This window comes from Petaurus breviceps, unplaced genomic scaffold (assembly GCF_028583685.1).
Source record: "Petaurus breviceps papuanus isolate PSGF00001 unplaced genomic scaffold, PetGlider_PUasm1.0 428, whole genome shotgun sequence".
Lineage (NCBI taxonomy): Eukaryota > Metazoa > Chordata > Mammalia > Diprotodontia > Petauridae > Petaurus > Petaurus breviceps.
The window spans coordinates 961,545-981,167 of record NW_027186331.1 but is presented as its reverse complement, the minus strand read 5'-3'; the positions used below and the strand labels follow the sequence as shown (position 1 = coordinate 981,167).

General features: G+C 52.7%; 1 protein-coding gene across 2 annotated transcripts in view; it reads left to right on the top strand.

Annotated features, from left to right (window-relative positions):
- The window catches only part of HIRA (histone cell cycle regulator), an 87,978-nt gene that overhangs the window by 59,837 nt on the left and 8,518 nt on the right, over window positions 1–19,623 (top strand). For both annotated transcript variants that reach the window (XM_069100818.1, XM_069100819.1), the window contains 6 exons: window positions 1,221–1,415; window positions 11,326–11,502; window positions 14,141–14,345; window positions 14,989–15,087; window positions 17,221–17,369; window positions 18,731–18,892. In XM_069100818.1, coding sequence (XP_068956919.1) covers window positions 1,221–1,415; window positions 11,326–11,502; window positions 14,141–14,345; window positions 14,989–15,087; window positions 17,221–17,369; window positions 18,731–18,892 — 987 coding nt within the window. The remainder of the gene's footprint in view (window positions 1–1,220; window positions 1,416–11,325; window positions 11,503–14,140; window positions 14,346–14,988; window positions 15,088–17,220; window positions 17,370–18,730; window positions 18,893–19,623) is intronic.

Below are 19,623 nucleotides of genomic sequence, written 5' to 3'. Positions count from 1 at the left end.
GGACTTTCTCTTCTGTCCTTCTTTGTCCCTAGCCGAGCCAGGCTTTGTGTGCAGTATGCATTTAATAAGTGTTTGAGGACTCCCTGAGTCAGCCACCAAGCATTCATTAAGCGCCACTTGTGAGCTGGGCACCCCGAGAAAAACAGACCGCATACATGGGCAAAGGACTCATGTAAACAGATAAAGAAGAGATGCGAGGTCATTCTGATCAGGAGCTTAGTGGCATTTGGGATGCATCAGGACAGAATTTAAGTAAAAGGTGCCCCTGAGCTGAATGCCGAAGGACACCAGTCATTCCGAGGGTGAAGGTAAGGAGGAAGGTGCACTCCCGGCATGGGAGACAGCCAGTACAAAGACTGGACAAGACCAGAGGGTATAAGGAGGCTGTGGAGCTAGCTGGCGGCCAGCTCCAACACCATGCATGTGCCCTGTTGGCCATCTGTCAGGGTGGCGGGTAAAGGAGGCTGACCCCTCTGTCTGGTTTGGACACAAGCTCTGGCTGCACAACTCAGGTGGCCTAGGCCAGCCTGTGACCTTATCACATGGCTGCTCCCTGCACCCCCTGGGAGGGATGCCCATCCCCGCCTCTTGGGATCCCAGTCACGCCTATGATGACACGCCTATGATTGGATGCTTGTCAGCTTCTCAGGAAGAGAGTCGGGGGGCAGTGCCTTCCTTCCTTGCACATGCCCCCAGAGCCATCTGTGTGTCAGAGACAGTGATCCAGTGTCAGATGAGACCTGGATGTCAGGAGACCTAGTTGTGTGTGTGTGTGTGTCTGTCTGTCTGTCATTGACTAGGCATAGAACTTTTCTTTGCCTTGATTTTCTTGTGGATAAATTGATAATAAAGATATCCCTGCTCTCCTTTTTCCTGACTCTGGGATCTCATGAAGCCCAGATGAGATGACTTTTAAGGGTCATAAAAGCATGGGGTGTTGCTGTGGGCCTCCGGAAAAAAGGCTTGGAGTACACGTGGTTCACTGGCTCCCCTCTCTTTATCAGGCAGTTCCTGCCTAGCCTTCTGGGATTGGAGGTGGTGGTTCCACTTAGGGAGGCTGAGCCAGGCTGGCACTCGTCAGTCTCCCAGGTCTCTCTGGGCCACCTGAGTTCCTTTTGTGCTGATGGGGTTGTGGGGTGGAAGTGCATGAAAGGCTGGAGAGTGGGCTGGTTCCAGCCCCCCTGCTAGGTCTCAGAGGAATCTGCTGTGTTTCTGTGCAGGGACTTCTCCACGGCCTTCTTTAATAGCATTCCTCTCTCGGGATCGCTGGCAGGCTCCATGTTGTCTTCTCAGAGTAACCAGCAGCTCATGGCACTGGACTCCAATGCCACCAACTCTCTCAACACGTCAAAACCTTCCTTGGAACCTGTGGCATCAAGTCTGAAACCTGCAGGGGATGCCGTCAGTAAAGACAGGTCAGTACGTGGGAGGTAATAGCTGGCTCTCCAGGGGTCCGTCTGTCAATCCTTCAGCCCCTGAATTTGGACAGACTTTACCATCTTGCCACAAAGTGTCACTTTAAAATGTTCTCCATGCTTTTAGTTGTCGTTGTCTCCTGTCCTTTAGATAGTAATGGTTCCGTCCATGTGACTAGAAGCTGTGTGTTCCCAGCACTGCCAGGGTGGAGTCCCTTGTTGGTGGCTACCTCCTATAACCTCTGCTGCCTGTGGTGTCCTGTGTGGTCCTGGGCCACTCCACAGAGAGTCAGGGGAAGAGTGACAATGGGCTTTGTTTTGGGAGGGATTTTGTGTCACAGAGAACACTGGAAGCTGCATCTTCCAGGTGGGATGCTGCCCAGTTCTCTCCTCTGCCTCCTCCTGGGATCCAGCTCGTGAGTGATCTTCAGGAGCTGGCCAGCATATCTTGGTCAGTTGCTTGTTCCGTGCCCTGGTTTGTTCATTGATTTGCATGTAGGATGTTTTACCCAGCTTGTCCTGTGGAGAGTTAAGCCCATCTCTTAACCACTGTTAACAAATTCAGTGCCTCAGAACGTGATGTGAAATGTCATCTGTGACTTGAGAGAACCCCACCATCAGCTGTTTTTCATCCTTTGTTTCCTTGGTGCTATTCCTCTGGCCACTTCCTTTCCATAGTCTATTCTTTGTGTTTGGGGGGGAGTGGGGAAAGGTGTCCAGGGTTAAGTGACTTGCCCAGGGTTACATAGCTAGTAAGTGTCTGAGGCTGCATTTGAACTCAGGTCCTCTTGACTCCAGGGCTGATGTTCTATCCGCTGCGCCACCTAGCTGTCCTCATTCACTAGTCCATCCTTAAGCAAGCATCGCCTCCATTACCTCCCCAACAACTGGTGCTAGGCAGCCTTGGCTTCAGGCCACTCTGTAGAGGGGACTCCTTCCCACCAAAGGCAGCTTATTTCCTCTTGTTGGATAGCTTTGATTTTTAGCAAGTTTTTCCCTATCTTTTTTCCTTGACTAGTGGCTCAGTAGTTATATGTCAGGTCTTTACCCTGTGAGCAGTTAGTTAGTCAGTCAACAAGCCTTTATTAGGCACCTACAGTATTATTAGACATCTACAGACCTTTCTTGCCCTCACAGAACACACATTCTCTCAGGGTGGCAAACCTTGTTCATAAATAAACATGTAGAAAGCACACACAAAGGCATTGCCAGGCAAATGTGGGAGGAGAGACCCCTTAGAGGTGGTGATAAATGATTTGAAGGAAATATAGGAAGTTAAGAGGTAGGGGGAGGTGGGGATGTCATGCCAGGTATCCAGGACAAGCAGCACCCAAGCATGGAGATGGGAGATGAATTGTTGTTCCTGAAGAACAAAGAGAAGGCCAGTTAAACTAGACCATAGAGTGCAGGAAGAAGGTGAGTGATGGAACAGAATAAGGTTGGAAAGGGAAGTTGAACCCAAGACTTTGGGAAGAGATGTAAAAGTCATGCAGAGTTTATGTTTGATCCTATCAGTGACAGGGAGTTTGAAGACAATCCCATTAGAAGTTTGGAAATGGTCCATATGAGAGGGGAGGGGAGCCTAAGTTCAGTGGTACCTGTATGAGTAGAGAATGGGGCAAGAGGGAGGCCAGAGATAGAGAGAGGGGAGTGGTGCCAGGAGATAGAAGGAAATAAGGGGTCTAGAGTAATGTGAAGGCATGAGGATGGTGCTACATGGCCTCAGCAGTGAGAGGGGAGGGGTCCTTGAGCTCAGTGGTGCCTGTGTAAGTAAAGAATGGGGCAGGGGGGAGGCCAGAGATAGAGAGAGGGGAGTGGCGCCAGGAGATAGAAGGAAATGAGGGGTCTAGGGTAATGCAAAGGCACGAGGGTGGTGCCACATGGCCTAAGCAGCGAGAGGGGAAGTGGGCAAAGGGGAGGGTTTGAACTCTGTTTTGGCATCCATTTCTAAATATCCAGGAGGCAGGTGCATAAGTAGGACTGGTTATAGAGACAGTAATTAAACCAAAGAGGTCAGAATGACAGCAAGTGTGATTGTTTGAGATTCACAGGGAATCAGTAATGGCCTAGTGATGAAAGGCAATGGAGAACCAAGGGAGAGCAGAGCTGCATGTTTCACTGCCTCCTTGCCCCCCCTCTCAGAGAACTACTCCTCAATGACATATTTTTGCCCCAGCACCTACACAATGCCTGGATCGTGGTAAGACCTTGATAAATACTTGTTGGCTGGATGACTTTATGAAACAGAATTTTTAAGAAAGAGAAAGAAAAAACCATCCCATTGAAAAAACCCAACACAATGAAAAAAGGTCTGATGGAACCTATAGTGTGTCTCCCCCCACCCCCCCCACATACACACACACCCACACCCCCCCTTCCACATACACACACACCCACACACCATCCCCGGTCCACCCACACACTGTATTCCCTTTGGGGGCACCTGAGTCATTCAGACTTTACAGCACCTCTCTGTGTCATCTGCCTTTCCTTTTGGACAGCATCCGTACTCCTCAGGCTAATTATGTCCTGTAGGATTTCAGGATAGAGGCTCCTGCTTACTCTGATTCTGAATCTATTGAAATCTCCTTTTCTGAAGGAGAGTGGCCACAGCTAGTCTGGCCTCTTCTCTAAAGTTCCCATCACTTCTACCCCAGCTCTTCCTTGTTGGTAAGAAAGTGATCAACATGGGTTTTCCTCTTATTAGTTTTTCCTCCTCCTGAAGGATGAGATTGTTATACTGAATGAAGAACGTTATCAGCTGCTCTGTTTTTGGCAGAGAGTGCCACAGAAGGTATACACCATCACTATTATCAGTCAAGTATTTATTAAGTACCTACTGTGTGCAAAAGACAGTCCCTGCCTTCAGGGAGCTAACAGTCTGTGGGGAGACAGTATGCAAGCAGATGTATACAGAGCAAGCCATATACTGGATAAGCAGGAGATAATTAAAGGAGGGCAAACACTGGAGTTAGGAGACATCAGGAGGAGGTGTAATGGAGGATGGCCAGAGAGAACGCCCAGATCAGAGAGCCGGAAATTCTTATTTGTGGAGCAGCCAACAGGACATTGTCAATGGACTGAAGAGTATACAAGGTATAAGAAGGCTGGAAAGGTGGGAACGGGCTAGGTTTTTAGGAGCTTTGAATGCCTTGGAGGCAAAGAGTCATCATTGGAGTTTATTGAGTAGGTAGTAACATGATCAGACCTAAGCCTTCGTAAAATCCCTTTGGAGGATGGACTTGGCAAGGGGAGAGACCTGAAACAGGCAGACCAGCCCCGCCCCTGCAGGCTGTGGCAATGATCTAGGCCTGAGGTGATGAAGGCCTGCACCAGGGTGGGGGCAGTGTCAGAGAAGACAAAGGGGTGTACTGGAGGGATACTGCAGAGGCAACGTCAACAGGTCTTGGCAAGAGCTTGGAAATTGGGGGTGGTGGTGAGAGAGAAGAATCCAGGATAACTCCTAGGCTGGGAGCCTAGGACCTGGGAGGAAGATGTCCTCTCTAGTAGTAGGGAAGGAAGGAGGGGAAAGATAGTTCTGTTTTGAACACATTGCGTTTAAGGTGTCTATAGTATACCCAAAAGTCTATTGGAAATGTGAGATTGAACATGGGCAGAGATGTTGGGGCAGGAAAGGTAGATTTGAAGATCCTCAGCATAGAAATGGTCATTAAATTCCATAGGAGTTGATGGGATCACCTAGTGCATTAGAATAGAGGGAGAAGAGAAGAGGACCCAGGACAGAGCCTTGATACCTACGGTTAGAGGGTGTGAACTAGAGAAAGATCTAACAAAGAAGACAAGGTTGTCTGAAGGTAGGAGGAGAACCAGGAGACGGGATGTCCTGAAAATCTGAGAGAAGAGAATACCAAGAAGGAGAGAGTGGCCAACAGTGTCCAAGGCTACTGAAAGGCCAAGGAGAATGAGGGTAGAGAAAAGACCATTGGATTCAGCAGTTAAGAGATCATTCATTGGTCACTTTGGAGAGAACAGTTTTGGTGGAATGATGAGGTTGGAAACCAGATTGTAAGGGGTTAATGAGAGTGAGAGGATAGAAAGTGGAGGCACCTTTTACAGTTTAGCTACAAAGGGCAGAAATACAAGGAGCTCCCCTGCAGAGCTCTCTCAGGCAGACCTAGAAAACATTTCAGACTGAATCCAGATCAGGAAATCCTTCCCTAAATAGTCATGAGTCATTTTTCCTGACCACATTGGTATAGTGATAGAGTTCTGTGGACCAGGTCTGGCCAGGAGCATGCCACACAAAGTGCAATGGGAGACTGTGCCCCTGGGGAGAAAAAAGTCCTAGTTCCAGTCTAACTTTGTGCTAGGTGTAGAAAAGATACCAATTGGCAACTCTGGTGCTCAGCACCCAGTTTTGCATCGCAGATCCAGGGAGGAGGATAGAGGAGGAAAAGACTGGCACCTAAAGGTGACAGTTTAGAGTGAGTAGTGACGAGAAGCCAGCAGCAGCAGTGTGGCTCAGGTCCCAGGAGCAAAGCCTCAGAGAAAAACACAAATTGGGCACAGATTCAACTAGAATTTCAGGAAGAGATTGGGAGGAAAAAAGTTTAAAATGTTTTATAAAGAAATGAGCATGCTTGAGGAAAATATTGGAAAAGAAATGAGACCTATGGAAGAAAGAATTGGAAAAAGAATTTATTGCTTGGCACAAGAGGTGCAGGTGTCCAAGCAACAAATTCCTCGAAAATTAGAGTGGACCAAATAGAAGCTGATGATTCCATGAAATGAGGAGTATTTTCTGAAAGTCAATAGACAGAAAAGAAAGTAAGTTATCATATAGCAAGCTAGGTGGCGCAGTGGATAGAATGCCAGTCCTGGAGTCAGGAAGATTCATCTTCATGAATTCAAATCTGGTCTCAGACATTTACTAGTTGTGTGGTCTTGGGCAGGTCACTCACCCTGTGTCCCTCAGTTCTTCCCCTATAAAATGAGCTGGAGAAGGAAATGGCAAGCCACTTCAGTATCTTTTTCAAGAAAACTCCAAATGGGGTCACGAAGGATCAGACAATTGAAACAGCTGACCAACAGCAATCTCAAAGCAAAACATGGCTGACAAGGAAAATAGAAGAAGGAAAAAAATGTTAAGAATCAAAAAAAAAAAGTAGAACCTAGACATGGCATTTCAAGTAATCTTAAAATAAAACTGCCCAGATCTCTTAGAACTAGAGGGCAAAGTAAAAGTAGGATCTGCTGAAAGAAACCCTGAAGTGAAAACTCCCAGGAGCATTATAGCCAAAATTTAGAGCTTCTAGGACAAAGAAAAAATTTGGCCAGAAATAGCCAAAAGTATCTGGAAAGTAAGAATTTGAATTCAAGGAGCCATTCAGCAGCACACAAGATCGAGTAGCCATCGCTGTAAAGGATCGGAGAGCTTGGAATAGGGATAGCCCAGAATGCAAAGTGTATAAGAAAGTCAACCTGAAGGAACAATCCTAGGGACTAAAGGATACGCTACTTACATTCTTATATGGAGAGAGAGACCATCAGGGGCCATACATAGAGGAGTCTAACTGTGCAAAGGCCTGAAGTGCTTTTGTTATGTCTTGGTGATCTTTTTTTTCTTTTTTGGAGAGGGGAAGGTAGGGCAGTTGGGGTTAAGCAACTTGCCCAAGGTCACACCGCCAGTTTTGTGTTGTGTCTGAGGCCAGGTTTGAACTCAGGTCCTCCTGACTCCAGGGCCGACGCTCTCTTCACTCTACCACCTAGCCACCCCTCTTGATGATCTTAAAAGGAGAGGTGAAAGGGTGGATAAGAGGCATACATTAGGTGGGGAACAGAGAAGAAAGTTAGAATGATCCCACATGATCCAGGCATACCCAGAGAAGCTTATATGAACAAGGAGGAACAATGGAAGAATTAGCCAGCACTTGGACTTTGCTTATCTGAATTGGTCAAAGGAAGAAGAATACTTACACACACACAGAGTTGGGCACAGAAGTAGATTTCACTCCGCAGGAATGGGGGGGATTCACAGTAAGCAAAGTCAAGATGGACGAAGTACAGCTGCTTTTCAGGTGCAGAGGACTGAAGATCAGGGGTGTGCCCATATTAGATGGATAACTGAGCAAGTTGTGGTCTGTGATTTTCATGGAATACCCTTATACTAAGAAATGAAGAGGAGGATGCTTCAGAAAAGCCTGCAGAGACCTGCATGAACAGAACCAGGCGAAAGACAAACAGCTCTGACCACAGCGACTCTAAGGGGCCATGCCGTATGCTCTCTGCTTCCCGAAAGGGAACATCTTAAACAGAGAAGGGTGACATGTCCCTACATACTGGTGTGTGTACTTGCAAAGATGTGCTTTGTTTGATTATACATATATTAGTAACAGGGTTTTAGTTTTCTTTTGTTCTCAATTGGGGGGGTGGTGAGAGAAGGCAGATTTTTGCTGATTAAAAATAAAACTTAATTTGAAAAAGATTGTTTCATGGCAGCCTGGAAGAAGGCACTAAGTGCCTTATTTTTATCAATGTCTTGGGTATAGGCCTAGTTGGCATCCCCAGGTAATCTGCAAATAACAGAAAGTTAAGGGGGATGGCCATCTCAGTGCTTGGCAGGTTCCATGAAGAACTTGGAACTGAGTCTAATAAGATGCAGCTTAATAGGGATAAATGTCCCCTTACCCTCAGACTCAGTAAGTCAGCTCCCGAGTTAGTCAGGATCGGGACTCAGGCCAGTTGTCTTCGTCATGAACTCTTGCGAGTAATGGAGCAGTATTTCCGCTGGGCCCTGCGTTAGGCCGCCTCTGGAGTTGTGCTGAGAACCAGCAAGCGTACAAAGGAAGGCACGAAAACCTGGAGTCCTTGCCTTGTCTGAATCAGGCAACGAGCCCTCTGCTAAACACTGGACACACAGAAGAAATGGAACTGTGCCTATTTGAGGAATTTCTGTCAGTCGCTGCACAGGTGCTGGGTTCTGAGGAAACAGTCAGTCATCCGCCATGTATTAAGGGCCAGCCACCGGGAGCTGCCTGTGCTCTCAGGCACCTTACAGCGAAGGAGGGAGGCAGCCTGCAAAAACCGTGTACAGACAGGTCAGTGACCACTTCCTCTAAAAAGTGGGCACTATGGGGACGGCCAGGTGGCTCAGTGAGTAAGAGCACCGGCTCCAGTGTCGGAATGACCTGGATCAAATCCAGCCTCAGATACTCAGCACCACACCCGGAAACAACTGGCCGTGTAACCTTGAGCAAGTTACTTAACCCCAATTGCTTTAAAAAAAAAAAAGAAAGAAAGTGGGCACCGTGGCCGAGATTTGGAGGAAGCTGGGAGCCAGCGCGGAGTAAGAAGAAGGGAATCATCCCCCTCAGTGAGAGTTCGTAGACAGAATAAGAGCAAGGCTAAGATTGCTGGAGGCTTCAGGAAAGGCTTTGGTTAAGGAAGGGAGGATGCCAAGGCACAGGATGTGGGGCATCTTCTTTGGCCAAGAGAAGCCACGCTTCATCAGAGCCCAGAGGCAAGGAGGGCGAGATATTAAGGGGTCTTGAGGTACCAAGGACCGAGGGGTGGGTCACCCCTAGGTTGTGGCAACTCCTTCTACCTTGGGCTAGCCCTCCTTCCTCCCGGTTCTGCCTTCTGGGGCCAGGCAGAACAAGTAAGAAGCACATCAGAAGAAAAGGAGAAGGGACTGAGCATTTATAGAGAACCTGGTACATGCTGGACACTGCTGACCCCTTGGCAAACGCCATCCCCTTCGGTTCCCACGATAGCCTGCATGCCTGGTACAGCTATGATCCCCGTTTTTACAGCAGTGCAGGATCCAAGCCCCCTGACTCCAGGCCCAGCTCTCTCCACTGCACCACCCAGTGCCTCTCACAGCGTGGTTGTGAGGAAAGGAATGAGCCCACGTGAGATGCTGGTCACTGCTCAGGAAGCGTGAGCAGATGCAGCCCAGGGCCTTGCTCCTGGGGCCTGTGTGGAAGCGTGCTGGTCTCATGTCTCCCCTCACAAAGGCCTCTGCCTGCGAACAGCCTTTCCCCCTCTGAGCCTCCCACCAGGCCTGGGCTCAGCTTCATGAGGTGCTGGGTACAGGGGGTGGTGTCAGAACTGAGGTGGAATCTGGCCTGGACGACACACCTCCCAGGCTTGGCTTCTCCATCTGTAAAATGGGCATCCCTTACCTCCCTTACCTCTCCGCATTGCTGGGGGAATTAAGTGAGAATGTATAGAAAGTGCTTGGCAGGTCTCTCCTCATAGTGGTGGTTAATAATGGTCAGCCCCTGTGTGCCAGGCCGTGGGACTAGGAGGACAGGTTAGGCATCGCGCACTCCCAGGGAAGCTGCAGGCACCCTCACAGCTCCCTCTACACAAGATATGTTTTGGAAGGGGAAGGGAAGTTGCCGGCAGGGAGGTGCTAGCAGCTGGAGAGATGAGACCGGGCTTCGTAGAGGGTCTGGCGCCTGCCCTGCACTGGAAGCAGGAGGGAGGGCACCCTCTGTGGGCAGGAGGTGGGACATGCTTGTCTCTATGGGGTCCAGCACTGGGGAGGGAGGGTCCCTGCACTGCCGCAGCTCCCGCCCTAGGGTGGGAGACAGCATCTAAAGACAGGACAGAACCAGGGTGCGCTGGCGATGGCCCTGAGAGGAAGGGGCACCTCGGGGGTGCCTCAGGAGCACGGATTTGGCGTGGGCGGCCATCCAGTGGGCGGCCGAACAGTCAGACCCATTTGTTACGGAAAGGAAAGCTGAGGCTCAGGTCACGTTTCTAGAAGGTGAGCCTCTGCTGTGGCCAAGGGAGGCGAGCATGAGCATCCCTGGCCAGAGCACCCACGCCTCGTTCCCGAGGCCTGTGCCCCCCCAGGCTCCCGGCAGCCTGCTCCTCGTGGGGGCGTGGCTGGCAGCGGCCTGGTGCATATTTCTGGGACCGCAGATCCCCCTTCATAACTGTCTTGCTGTCGTTCAAAGGGGAGAGAGAAGGGAATCGGCACCTGCTGTGCGCCAGGCGCCGTGCTAAGGACTTTTAGCAAGCATCTTATTCAAGCTTCCCAACAGCTGTCAATGGTCGGTATTACTGTCACCCCCATTTTGTAGAGGAAGAGCCTGAGACAAACAGGTTAAGAGACTTGCCCAGGGTCATGCAGCTGTCTCTGAGGTCCCATGTGAACCATCGCAGGCCTGCACTTGTGTGCACTGGCGCCCCCTAGTGGCCATTTGAGTGCGGCTGTTGCAGCCTGCCTTCCTGGGAGATTCCCTTCTGTTTCCCCTTAAATCATGATGCAGCTTCTGTTTCTATGGCACTTGGGTATTTGCAGGGCTCTGCTGTGCATGCAAGGAGGGATCCTCGCTCCCATATTACAGATGAGATCCTGGAGGTCCAGGGAGGCCCATGGCTCCTCCTACTCTATTTTCCCATCCCTGGAGAGCAGATGGGAGAGGGAAGGTGGCCCAAGGTGGGGAGAGGAAGCAAACAAGATGGTTTTCCCAATTGGCTTCTCCCTCCACACTCCACCCAGGCACGGGGTCACCTATTCACAGGCTCTGTGGATTATCTTTCAAGCCAGTCTGGCTTACAAAAGTTTGGGTTTCTTGGCATCTTCATGCATCATAGTGTAGTGGTGACTTAAAAACTTTTTGTCTGGACCAAGTTCTGAATTTTAATTGTTTTAAACAAAGTTCCTACAGAAGGTACATTTTTTTAAAATCTGAAAACTGGAAGTAGATGAACATTGGGCTTGTGTCTGGAGAGATTCTGTGTGGTGATGGGAAGACCCTCTGATGCACCACAACCAGCCTGCTGGGGCAGCCTAAGCCCGAGGGGGATCTCATCTTAGGGGTGCTTGAGCCTGGCGAGCCACCCTCCTTGTAGACAAGAGTCAAGGTACCTGTTGCGCTTGTCGTCCCAGAAGGTTATCATCTACACTCTTTCGTTTGATTCTTTCTTTTCTCAGTGTAAATGCTACCTCGGCCGCAGCTGTCCCCCCCACATCCTCATCCTCTGTGTTAACAACTCCTTCCAAGATCGAACCAATGAAGGCATTTGATTCCCGATTCACTGAGCGATCCAAAGCCACCTCAGGGAGCGGGACTGCTGCCATCACAAATATGAACCAGACTGCTGTTGACCGGTAAGGCTAGATGGGGTGGAGGACGTGGTAGGGAGGGGAGGAGGTCAGGACAAGCGGATGGATCCCTCAGCTCGGGCCACCTTCTGTGCCATGAAGCCCACAGAGGCATGCATGTCAGAGGCCGTTAGGTGCCTCTGTGCTTGGCTCTGGCACATGACCGTAAAGGACAGAGTCCCTGCCCTCGTGGTCAGGCGATGGTGGGATTGGGGCACCAATGGACGAGACCTGTCCAAGTGGTGAGAATCAGAGTCCATTAGGGAGGTCACACCTTGGGACCTGAGCTGTTGGCAGAAGCAGGAGTCCCTCTCTTTTAGGGTCACTTGGAATGCAAAGCATCCTTGGTGACCTTAATGGCATGAGGGCAGTGATGAGGAGGCCCTTTGGGTAGTGTTGAGGTTCAGGTGCCTTAGCATAGCTTCCCAGTATAGAGAAAGAGGAGAGAGGACTAAGACAGAGACTGGGGATACCCCATGCTGAGGGCCCAAGTGATAGACCATGGAGATGGTCCAGCAGTGAAGACTGAGAAAAAGAGACCAGACAGGGAGGTAGAGACCAGGTAAGAATGGTGTCAGGGGGACCAGAGGAGTCCAGATGAGCAAAGAGAAGGGATGGCCGTTGTACTTAGGACTGTGGAGAGAGAACCCTGTGTCAGGCAGATGGCAGAGTTAGGGGGAGGGAGCGGAGACAGGGAAGAGAGACGAGGTGAGTGCTAGAGAGGAAGGCAGGTGTATTCAAATGAAGGGCTAGACCTGGGCACGCAAATGGAAGGCGGGTGTGGAGGGAGCCCCTGAGGGAGGAGAGGAGCGGCCCACAGACAGTAGTGGGCCTTGGCCAGCAGAAAGACCATCACTTCTTTGTGCCTCCTGCCAAGGGAGCAGGGAAGGGGTAAAGAACAGAAAGTGAGATGGTGGGGCGGGGGGTCAGGGGAGGTCGAGGGCTCTTGCTGGAGGGGATCTTGTGAGTAAGATGGTTTCTGGGCTTTCCATTTTAAGGAGCTGGGGATAATTGTACAAGTTCCATCTCTGAGCTGACAGACAGTTAACAAAGACCCCTGTGGCCAGAGGATGCTGGCGCTCTCCCAGGGCTCTGGGCATGGGCATAGCAGGTCCAGCCATATTTGCGGGGGATCCAAAGACTGGCCGTTTTTTCACTGGCCTGCAGACCTTTTCTCTTCCCTTACGGTCATGCCACAAAGGTCCTGAACTCTGCTAACTCATGCCGGAAGGTGGCTTCACTTCCTTAAGTGCCCTGGGCTCTGGGCACTCCAGAGGTGCTGCCCGGTCCCTGCCAGTGCTCAAGCCTGTCCCTGAGGCACGCATCAGCCCTGCGCCTGTTGCCTCCCGCTTTTCTTCCCTGGCCAGCAGCTCGGTTTTTCAATAAAGGAGGCCAAGAATCTCAACAGGGCAGGTTTCCATGTGGGCCACTTTTCAGCATTAGCAGTGCTGGGAGAGTGGTCTGCAGCAGCTCTTTGCTAGGCCCTGATGGCCCAGGGACCCCTGGGAGACTGCAGAATTCTGCAGCTGAGGAGCCTGGGGAGTTTGGGCATGGTCTGAATCATGGGCCTCTAGCTGTCCTGGGGCCTCTGCCCTGAAAGCCCGTTCTCGTGGCAGTGCCCTTTGGCCTTGAGTGGCCTTGAAGCCCCCTCTTCCCAGAGTGTCAGGGCTCAGGGAGCCTGGCTGTGTGAGCACCCTTGGTCTGTGTGTCTTTGGAGTGTGTGCGTGGGAGGCGAGTGGCTGGCACACCGGCCTTTAAGAAGCTGTGCGCTAACAGCAGCAGGGATGACGATCACAGCAACACTGAGCTTTCCGTAGCTCTCCAGTCTGCGGGCACTTCACGAGTTACACCACCGCCCTGGGATGCAGGCACTGTCATTCTCGTTCCCACTTGTCAGATGAGGTCAGGCCACTGGTGAGGGTCTGTGGGTAGGGAATGTCTCCCCTCCAGGCCTCTCTTCCTCCAGGGGAGCCAGCTCCTTCCATGTCAGAAACCAGGAGGCCGATTCCCTTCTGGGCTCCTTGGTTGGCATTGCTTCTGAGCCCAGGCAGATTCTTTGTGGCGCGTGTGGGCTCTTTGAGGACGGCTTTGATTTTTGGAAGTATCCAAGAGTCCTTCATGGGAGTGCAGAGGGGAATAGGGACCAGACACCATCCCAGAGGCTTCCATGGGGTGGCCCTACCCTGGAGCAGGAGGAGTCACTGTGCAAGTGAGAAGGTCCCCTGCCTGAGGCCCCCGAGACCATGCTGGAGAAAGGAGCCCAGAGGGAGGCCCAGGCTTCACAGCTACAAAGCAGAATGAAGGGAGGGGATGGGGCAGCCAGCCCTGTCAGCAACCCTAGTGTGGACCTTAAAGGGACCCTCTGGGGAGCTGAGGATTCCCAGGGCTGGCTCAGCCTGGCTCCGGTCAGCACACACAGGCCCCCGGGAGGTCGGCTTTCTTCCGTGTCTCTGCCACAGCTCCACTGGAGGAAGGCCCAAAGTCCTGGCCTGGGGAGTAGGGGTGGCGAGGTCCTGTGGCAATGCATACCCAGCTGCTGCAGGGGCCCCTCTGCTATAGCCTGTCTGCCCCATCTTGGGTGGGTGGGGCCTCGTTTATCCCTAATGACCAAACAGCAGAGACTCATCTCACATCCTCACGTTAGGTTAAAAGAGCAGAATTTAGTGAAAGAGGCAAAGCCCAAGGACATCCTGGAGAGCAGCAGCGACAGCGACGAGAAGATCCCGATTTCCAGGCCTTCCTCCCTGCCCAAGCGGAAGCTGGACCTTGAAGGGGAGACTGTGGAGAAGAAGAAGAAGGGCCGGCCGCGGAAGGACACGCGCCTCCTACCTGTAGCGCTATCTGTACAGGTGAGGCTGCTGCAGCTTCCTGTGGAGGGGGGAAGTGGCAGCCTGGGGTGGCCTCTGAGTCTGCAGGAGCCTCCAGCAAGGCCCTCCCCAGCTAGGCCCTTCCAGCCCTCATCATCTTGCATCTCAGCTGACAGGGTCCCACCCCATGGCCATGGGGTGGCCCTGGGCAAGTCCATAACGTCTCTGAGGCTTGTTTACCTCACCCATAAATGGGGATGAGACCCAGGGCTGTGCAGCATGGAATTGCCGTGACGATGGGTGGATGTTCACTGAGGAACCCTTCATGCCCTCCTCTGAGGGGCCTGGGGCAGTGGCCACTGACTTCAGGCTTCCTCTTGGGGCAGCAGTGTCTGCTGGGGGATGAGGGGAGTGGCCCTACCTCCCGCCTAGAGAACAGGACAGTCAGAGAGCCTGGAAAAGGCACATGACCACAAGTCCCAAGGTCTAGAGCTGGAAGGGACCTGGGAGGTCCAGAGAAGCTGAGGGACTCACGGAAGTCACACAGATCTAGAACCCAACCGCCTCATGTGTGACCTTGCATTGGGCCACCCATTAACCCGGCATCAAGGACATGGTTGCCTTCCTTGTGCTGCACCCTGAGCCAAGTGCTCATTAAGCCTTCTCTGTTGTTTGGTCCTTGCAGTCCCCCCTGACGGCCGACAAGGATGCCCTCTGTGTGTCTGCCCCAGCATTAGCTCTTAAACTGCCAACGCCAGCCCTGCAGAAGTCCTTCGCCCTGCAGGTAAGCCAGGAGGCCTGGGGAGGGCAAGGAGAGCCCTTCTTTCCCAGACAAGGCATCTTCTAATCTTAGAGTCTGGGGCATCACTTCAACCCCCAGCAAGACCCAAGGGAGCTAAAGCCTCCAGGCTGCCCCTCCCTGGGCAGGCCCTGGTCCAGCCCTGCTGTGTGCATCCTGTCCCCAGAACTGACTAGCCTTGGGCTCCAGGCCCCTGGGCTCTTAGCCCACTCTCCTCCTATCCTGAGCCTCTGTACCTGGCACAGTGGCACCAGCAAGGGATTTAACTCCTTTAGACCAGCCATGTGAGCTGCAGGCGCAGCACTGGGGGGCCTGAAGGGGCTCCTCCATGTCCCAGGGCTCCTCCATGTCCCAGCGCACCAAGGCCCTTGCTGATACACAACAGAATGGGCTTCCAGAAGAGAGGTTGATTGGCAGAGTAGGGATGTTTGCCCTTGGTTGACCTTGAGAAGAAGGGGTGGAGAGAAGGTCTCATGTAACCATAGGGGCCCAGCCAGCCTTGTTTTTAGATTCCCCTCACTGAGCCCAACATGTTTGTGTGGGCCTCTCCTCCCAAGAAGGTGTAAACAAGAGTTACCAGTGTGTGCGTACCGGTCCCAGAGGCCTCCAGGGCCAGTGTGGCCTTGGCCTAGCCTGGGAGAATAGAGTCAGGCATGGGATTTGGCCTCATGATTTTGTTTGCAGGCTCATAAATTCCCATCGTGTCCATGTACAAAGACCCATAGACAAGTTCTTGTAACAGGGCACATGTAGCAGAGAGTTCTCTGAGCCCCTTTGGGATCAGGGTGAGCTGTGAGCATCTTAGGGGCAGCAGTAGCCCAGCCCAGGAGAGCATGAGAGGGCTGGCCTCAGAGTCAGGAGGCCCTGAGCCCAAGTCCGCCTCGGGGCCCCAGGCTGCTCTCTGAGAGCACCAGGGACAGAACAGGCATCCTGGGGAGTATTGGCTCGTCTGGGTGCTCCCCATGCCCAGGGCATCCAGGCCTTTCATAAAAAATATCTCTGGATCTTGGCCATCAGTTACTTAGGCACTGGGGACGACTAGGCTGCTGGGGTTCTTCATTCTGCCATTTGGCAAAGCTCCTGAGTAGTTGAAGGCAAAGGGGCCCTTTCCTCCATCCTTGCCCTATTTCTTGGTTTCACCCCTAGGCCTCCCCTATCTGTTGTAAACTCTAAAACATAAACTATAAATACATTTATAACACATGATTATGTGGTGGTGGTAGTATTGTTTATCATAATGCATGCTCCCTGGAAGCAGGGACCATTATCCCAATATCGCCTCTCCGTGTGGCCCCAGAGCCCCACTCCTAGTAGGTATATAATGAATACTTATTGAGATAAATGATGTTGGTAAGCACCTCAGCCAGCACACTCACTCACACCTGAGCTTTCCCATCATCCTGAGTAATCCCCAGCCATCTGCCCCTGGCCCCAGAAAATGAGGAGAGGAGGAAGCTCCAGGCATGCCCCTGCCAGGCCCCTGGTGCCCGCTAGCCTGATGCTGTCATGCTGCAGAGAGAGCCTGGGCTCAACTCTTGAGATGGGTCACGAATGGGCTGGCCAAAACTGAAGACAGACCACCTGCCTATTTCAGTAAATGGCGACTTGAGCTGAACCAGATGGCTGTTCTAATGTGAACAGTGAAGGCCGAGACCCAGCCTCCTGCCAGACCCAAACCCCCTTGTCTCCTTTGCTCAGCATTGATTAAAAACTGCCCTTTGTAGAGCCCTGGTTCCTGGCCCTGGGGGAGGCCGCCAGAGAGGGGCAGAACAGAGATCTCTGGGGGGAATCGGTGCTGGCCGGGCAGGGGCCGGGCTTGGGCCTGTGGTGTCTGTACAAACTGGGTTTGCAGGACAAGGTTGGGACCTATGAGACTGAGGTTGGCTGAACCTTATTCCCTTGCTCCTGCCTTCAAAGCCAGCATTGGCGAGGCGCAAGCAGGTTCTTCCCCCTGCAGAAGCCATGCAGTCTGCAGCTGGTGACAGTCTAGCAGTGAGTGGGAGCAGGTAGGGCTGACCTGGCCTGGTATGTCCTCAGCCCCTTCCAGACAAGCGTGTGGGCGGGGGCACCTGGGCTGGAGTGTGGCCATTAGAGAGCTGCTCTCCCTTCCCTCTGCAGGTCGGTTCTGACCCTTCCCTGTACATTGAAGTGGAGAATGACGTCACCACGGGGGGAGGCTTGAAGCTGAGCCGGTTGAAGTGTACGCGGGAAGGAAAAGAGTGGGAGACGGTCCTGACCAGCCGTATTCTCACCGCGGCAGGCAGCTGGTAAGTGTGCATGGGCGCTGGCAGCCTCCCCTGCCACGCCCCTGTGGCTGCTCTGGAGAGGATGCACCAGACTGGGGCAAGGAGATGAAGGGTTGAGCCAGAGCCTTCTGGTGTCGGGCACCCGACTCGCTTGGCATGGGAGCCACAGCAGATCGTGGGCTTCGTAAGTTCAGGTACATCTCAGTGGTTTTCAGTCTGTCTGAGGAGGGGCCAGGGGTTGGGCAGAGGGGTCCCTGCTCCCAGAGCATGGCATGTAGCTGGACAGGTTTCTCTGTGGGGCACTTTTCAGCGTCAGCAGGTATTTGCCAGGCCTCTGATGGCCCAGGGACCCCTGGGGCCCCTCCGGGCACCTGTACCATGTGCTTTGGCATGTGGTGGGCTCCAGCCTGGAGTGCTGCCGATGGAGTCAGTCCTTACTCAGCTTCCTCTCGAGTAAAATGAGGTTGCTTGAGGTGACCCCCAAGGTTCTGCTCCTTCCAGCTCTCCAGCCTCTGTTCATTTGCCTTCTCTGTAGTGAGGTTACCCAGGCTCATGCTGCCTTCAGTATGGCATCATGAAGAAAGTCTCAGGGGAACTTTGAGAGTTGGTCCTTGAGGGGCTGGTCCCTCCTGGTGCAGGTCATCCCCACAGCAGGCAGGGGCTCTCAGATTCTTGTCGCCTTTTCTCCTTTCCTCGTTAGACCTCTGCTGGGTGATGATGTCTCCCAGGCCCCTTCTCAAAGGCTTCATCTGATTAGTCAGGAGTGAGGGCTTGTGGGATGACCCCAGGTTCTTCCTATGCAAAAGGAAGGAAATAGGCTAGACCCTATAGGCCAGTGCTACATCTGGATCACCTGAGAGTATGAGTCTTAGGAGGACCCAGAGAGCATCCCAAGGGGCCGTCCTGTGGGGCAGGAGAGTGAAAGGACTGGGGCATCTTCCATACGCAGGCCATCTCCCCTGGTCCCCCCTCCGCTCTGCTCAGGTCCACCTCTCCTGGGGTGCCAGATGTATGTAATGTCATCTGTAAAATGGGAGGAATGGCAGTGCCTGCCTTCCCAGGTGCCCGTGAGCATCAGATAAGATGTGGCAGGCTTTGTGAACCTTGGGGCATGTTATAAATGCGAGCTGTTCCACTGGCTGGTGGATGGATTAGCCTGACCGTGGGTGGCCTTGGGCACCTCACCACCCTCTTCTGCCCCCCCCCTTCCTTCTTCCTCCCCCTCCCTCCCTTCTTCCTCCCCCTCTCCACTCTCTTCCTCCCCCTCTCCACCCTCTTCCTCCCCCTTTCTCCCCACCTGTTTCCTCACCCCAGTGTTGGGAGTTAGGCTTGCACCCAGTCACACTGTTTCTGGTGTTGATGATTCCTCTTGGCTCTTCCAGTGATGTGGTGTGCGCCGCCTGTGAGAAGAGAACCCTGTCCGTGTTCTCCGCCTGTGGCCGCCGCCTGCTCCCTCCAATAGTCCTGCACTCCCCCGTCTCCACGCTTCATTGCACAGGGCCCTACATCATGGCCCTCACTTCCGCTGCCACCTTGTCTGTGTGGTAAGTGCCTGAGCCCAGCCTTGGTCCCCTGGGTCCCGCTCCTGTTTCAGTTCCCATCAGGGACAGATTGTGAGCTGCGGAAGGAGAAGCGATCTCTCCTAGAGGAGAGAAATGGGGAGGTGGGGGAGGAAGTGTCTCTTGTAAGTTAAGATCCCCCAAAGCTATAAACCCTTGGTGGCCAGGCTGCTCCTGCCTCACCCACTGGACCCCTCTTGTCTTGTTCTGCCTCTGGGAGGTTACCAGGAGGCCCGTTTGCCTCAGTGCCACAGCCTCTCCCATCTTCCCCACAGACCCTCCAGGCACTTTTGAATAGGGTGATTTTTGAAAATTGTTTTTTTGGCTTACATCTGTATTTTTTATTTCCAAGAAGAATTCCTCTAAGGGCTGCATTCAGATGAGCACAGTCCATGAGATGGGTAGTTTTTGAAGTAAGAGTGGAGCCTCTGGGAGCTTAGCCTATAAACATAGCCCCAGGTGTGTGCTGAGTATACATACACAGGCACCTGGAAGTGCAGGGAGGACACAGCAGCTGCCTGGAGGAGTCCCAGGTCCCACGTGTTCTGTGCAAAATGCCAGTCCCCCCACCTTTTGGCCTGGAGCCTGACCCTTGCTCTGGCTGGGGCTGGCTAGGGCTAGGTGGGCCGGGAGCTCTCTTCTGGCTCAGTGTCCTGGGACCCCTGAACCTGATCTGCTTCCATGTGAGACCAGAGACAAAAATCAGTGTCCCTTGG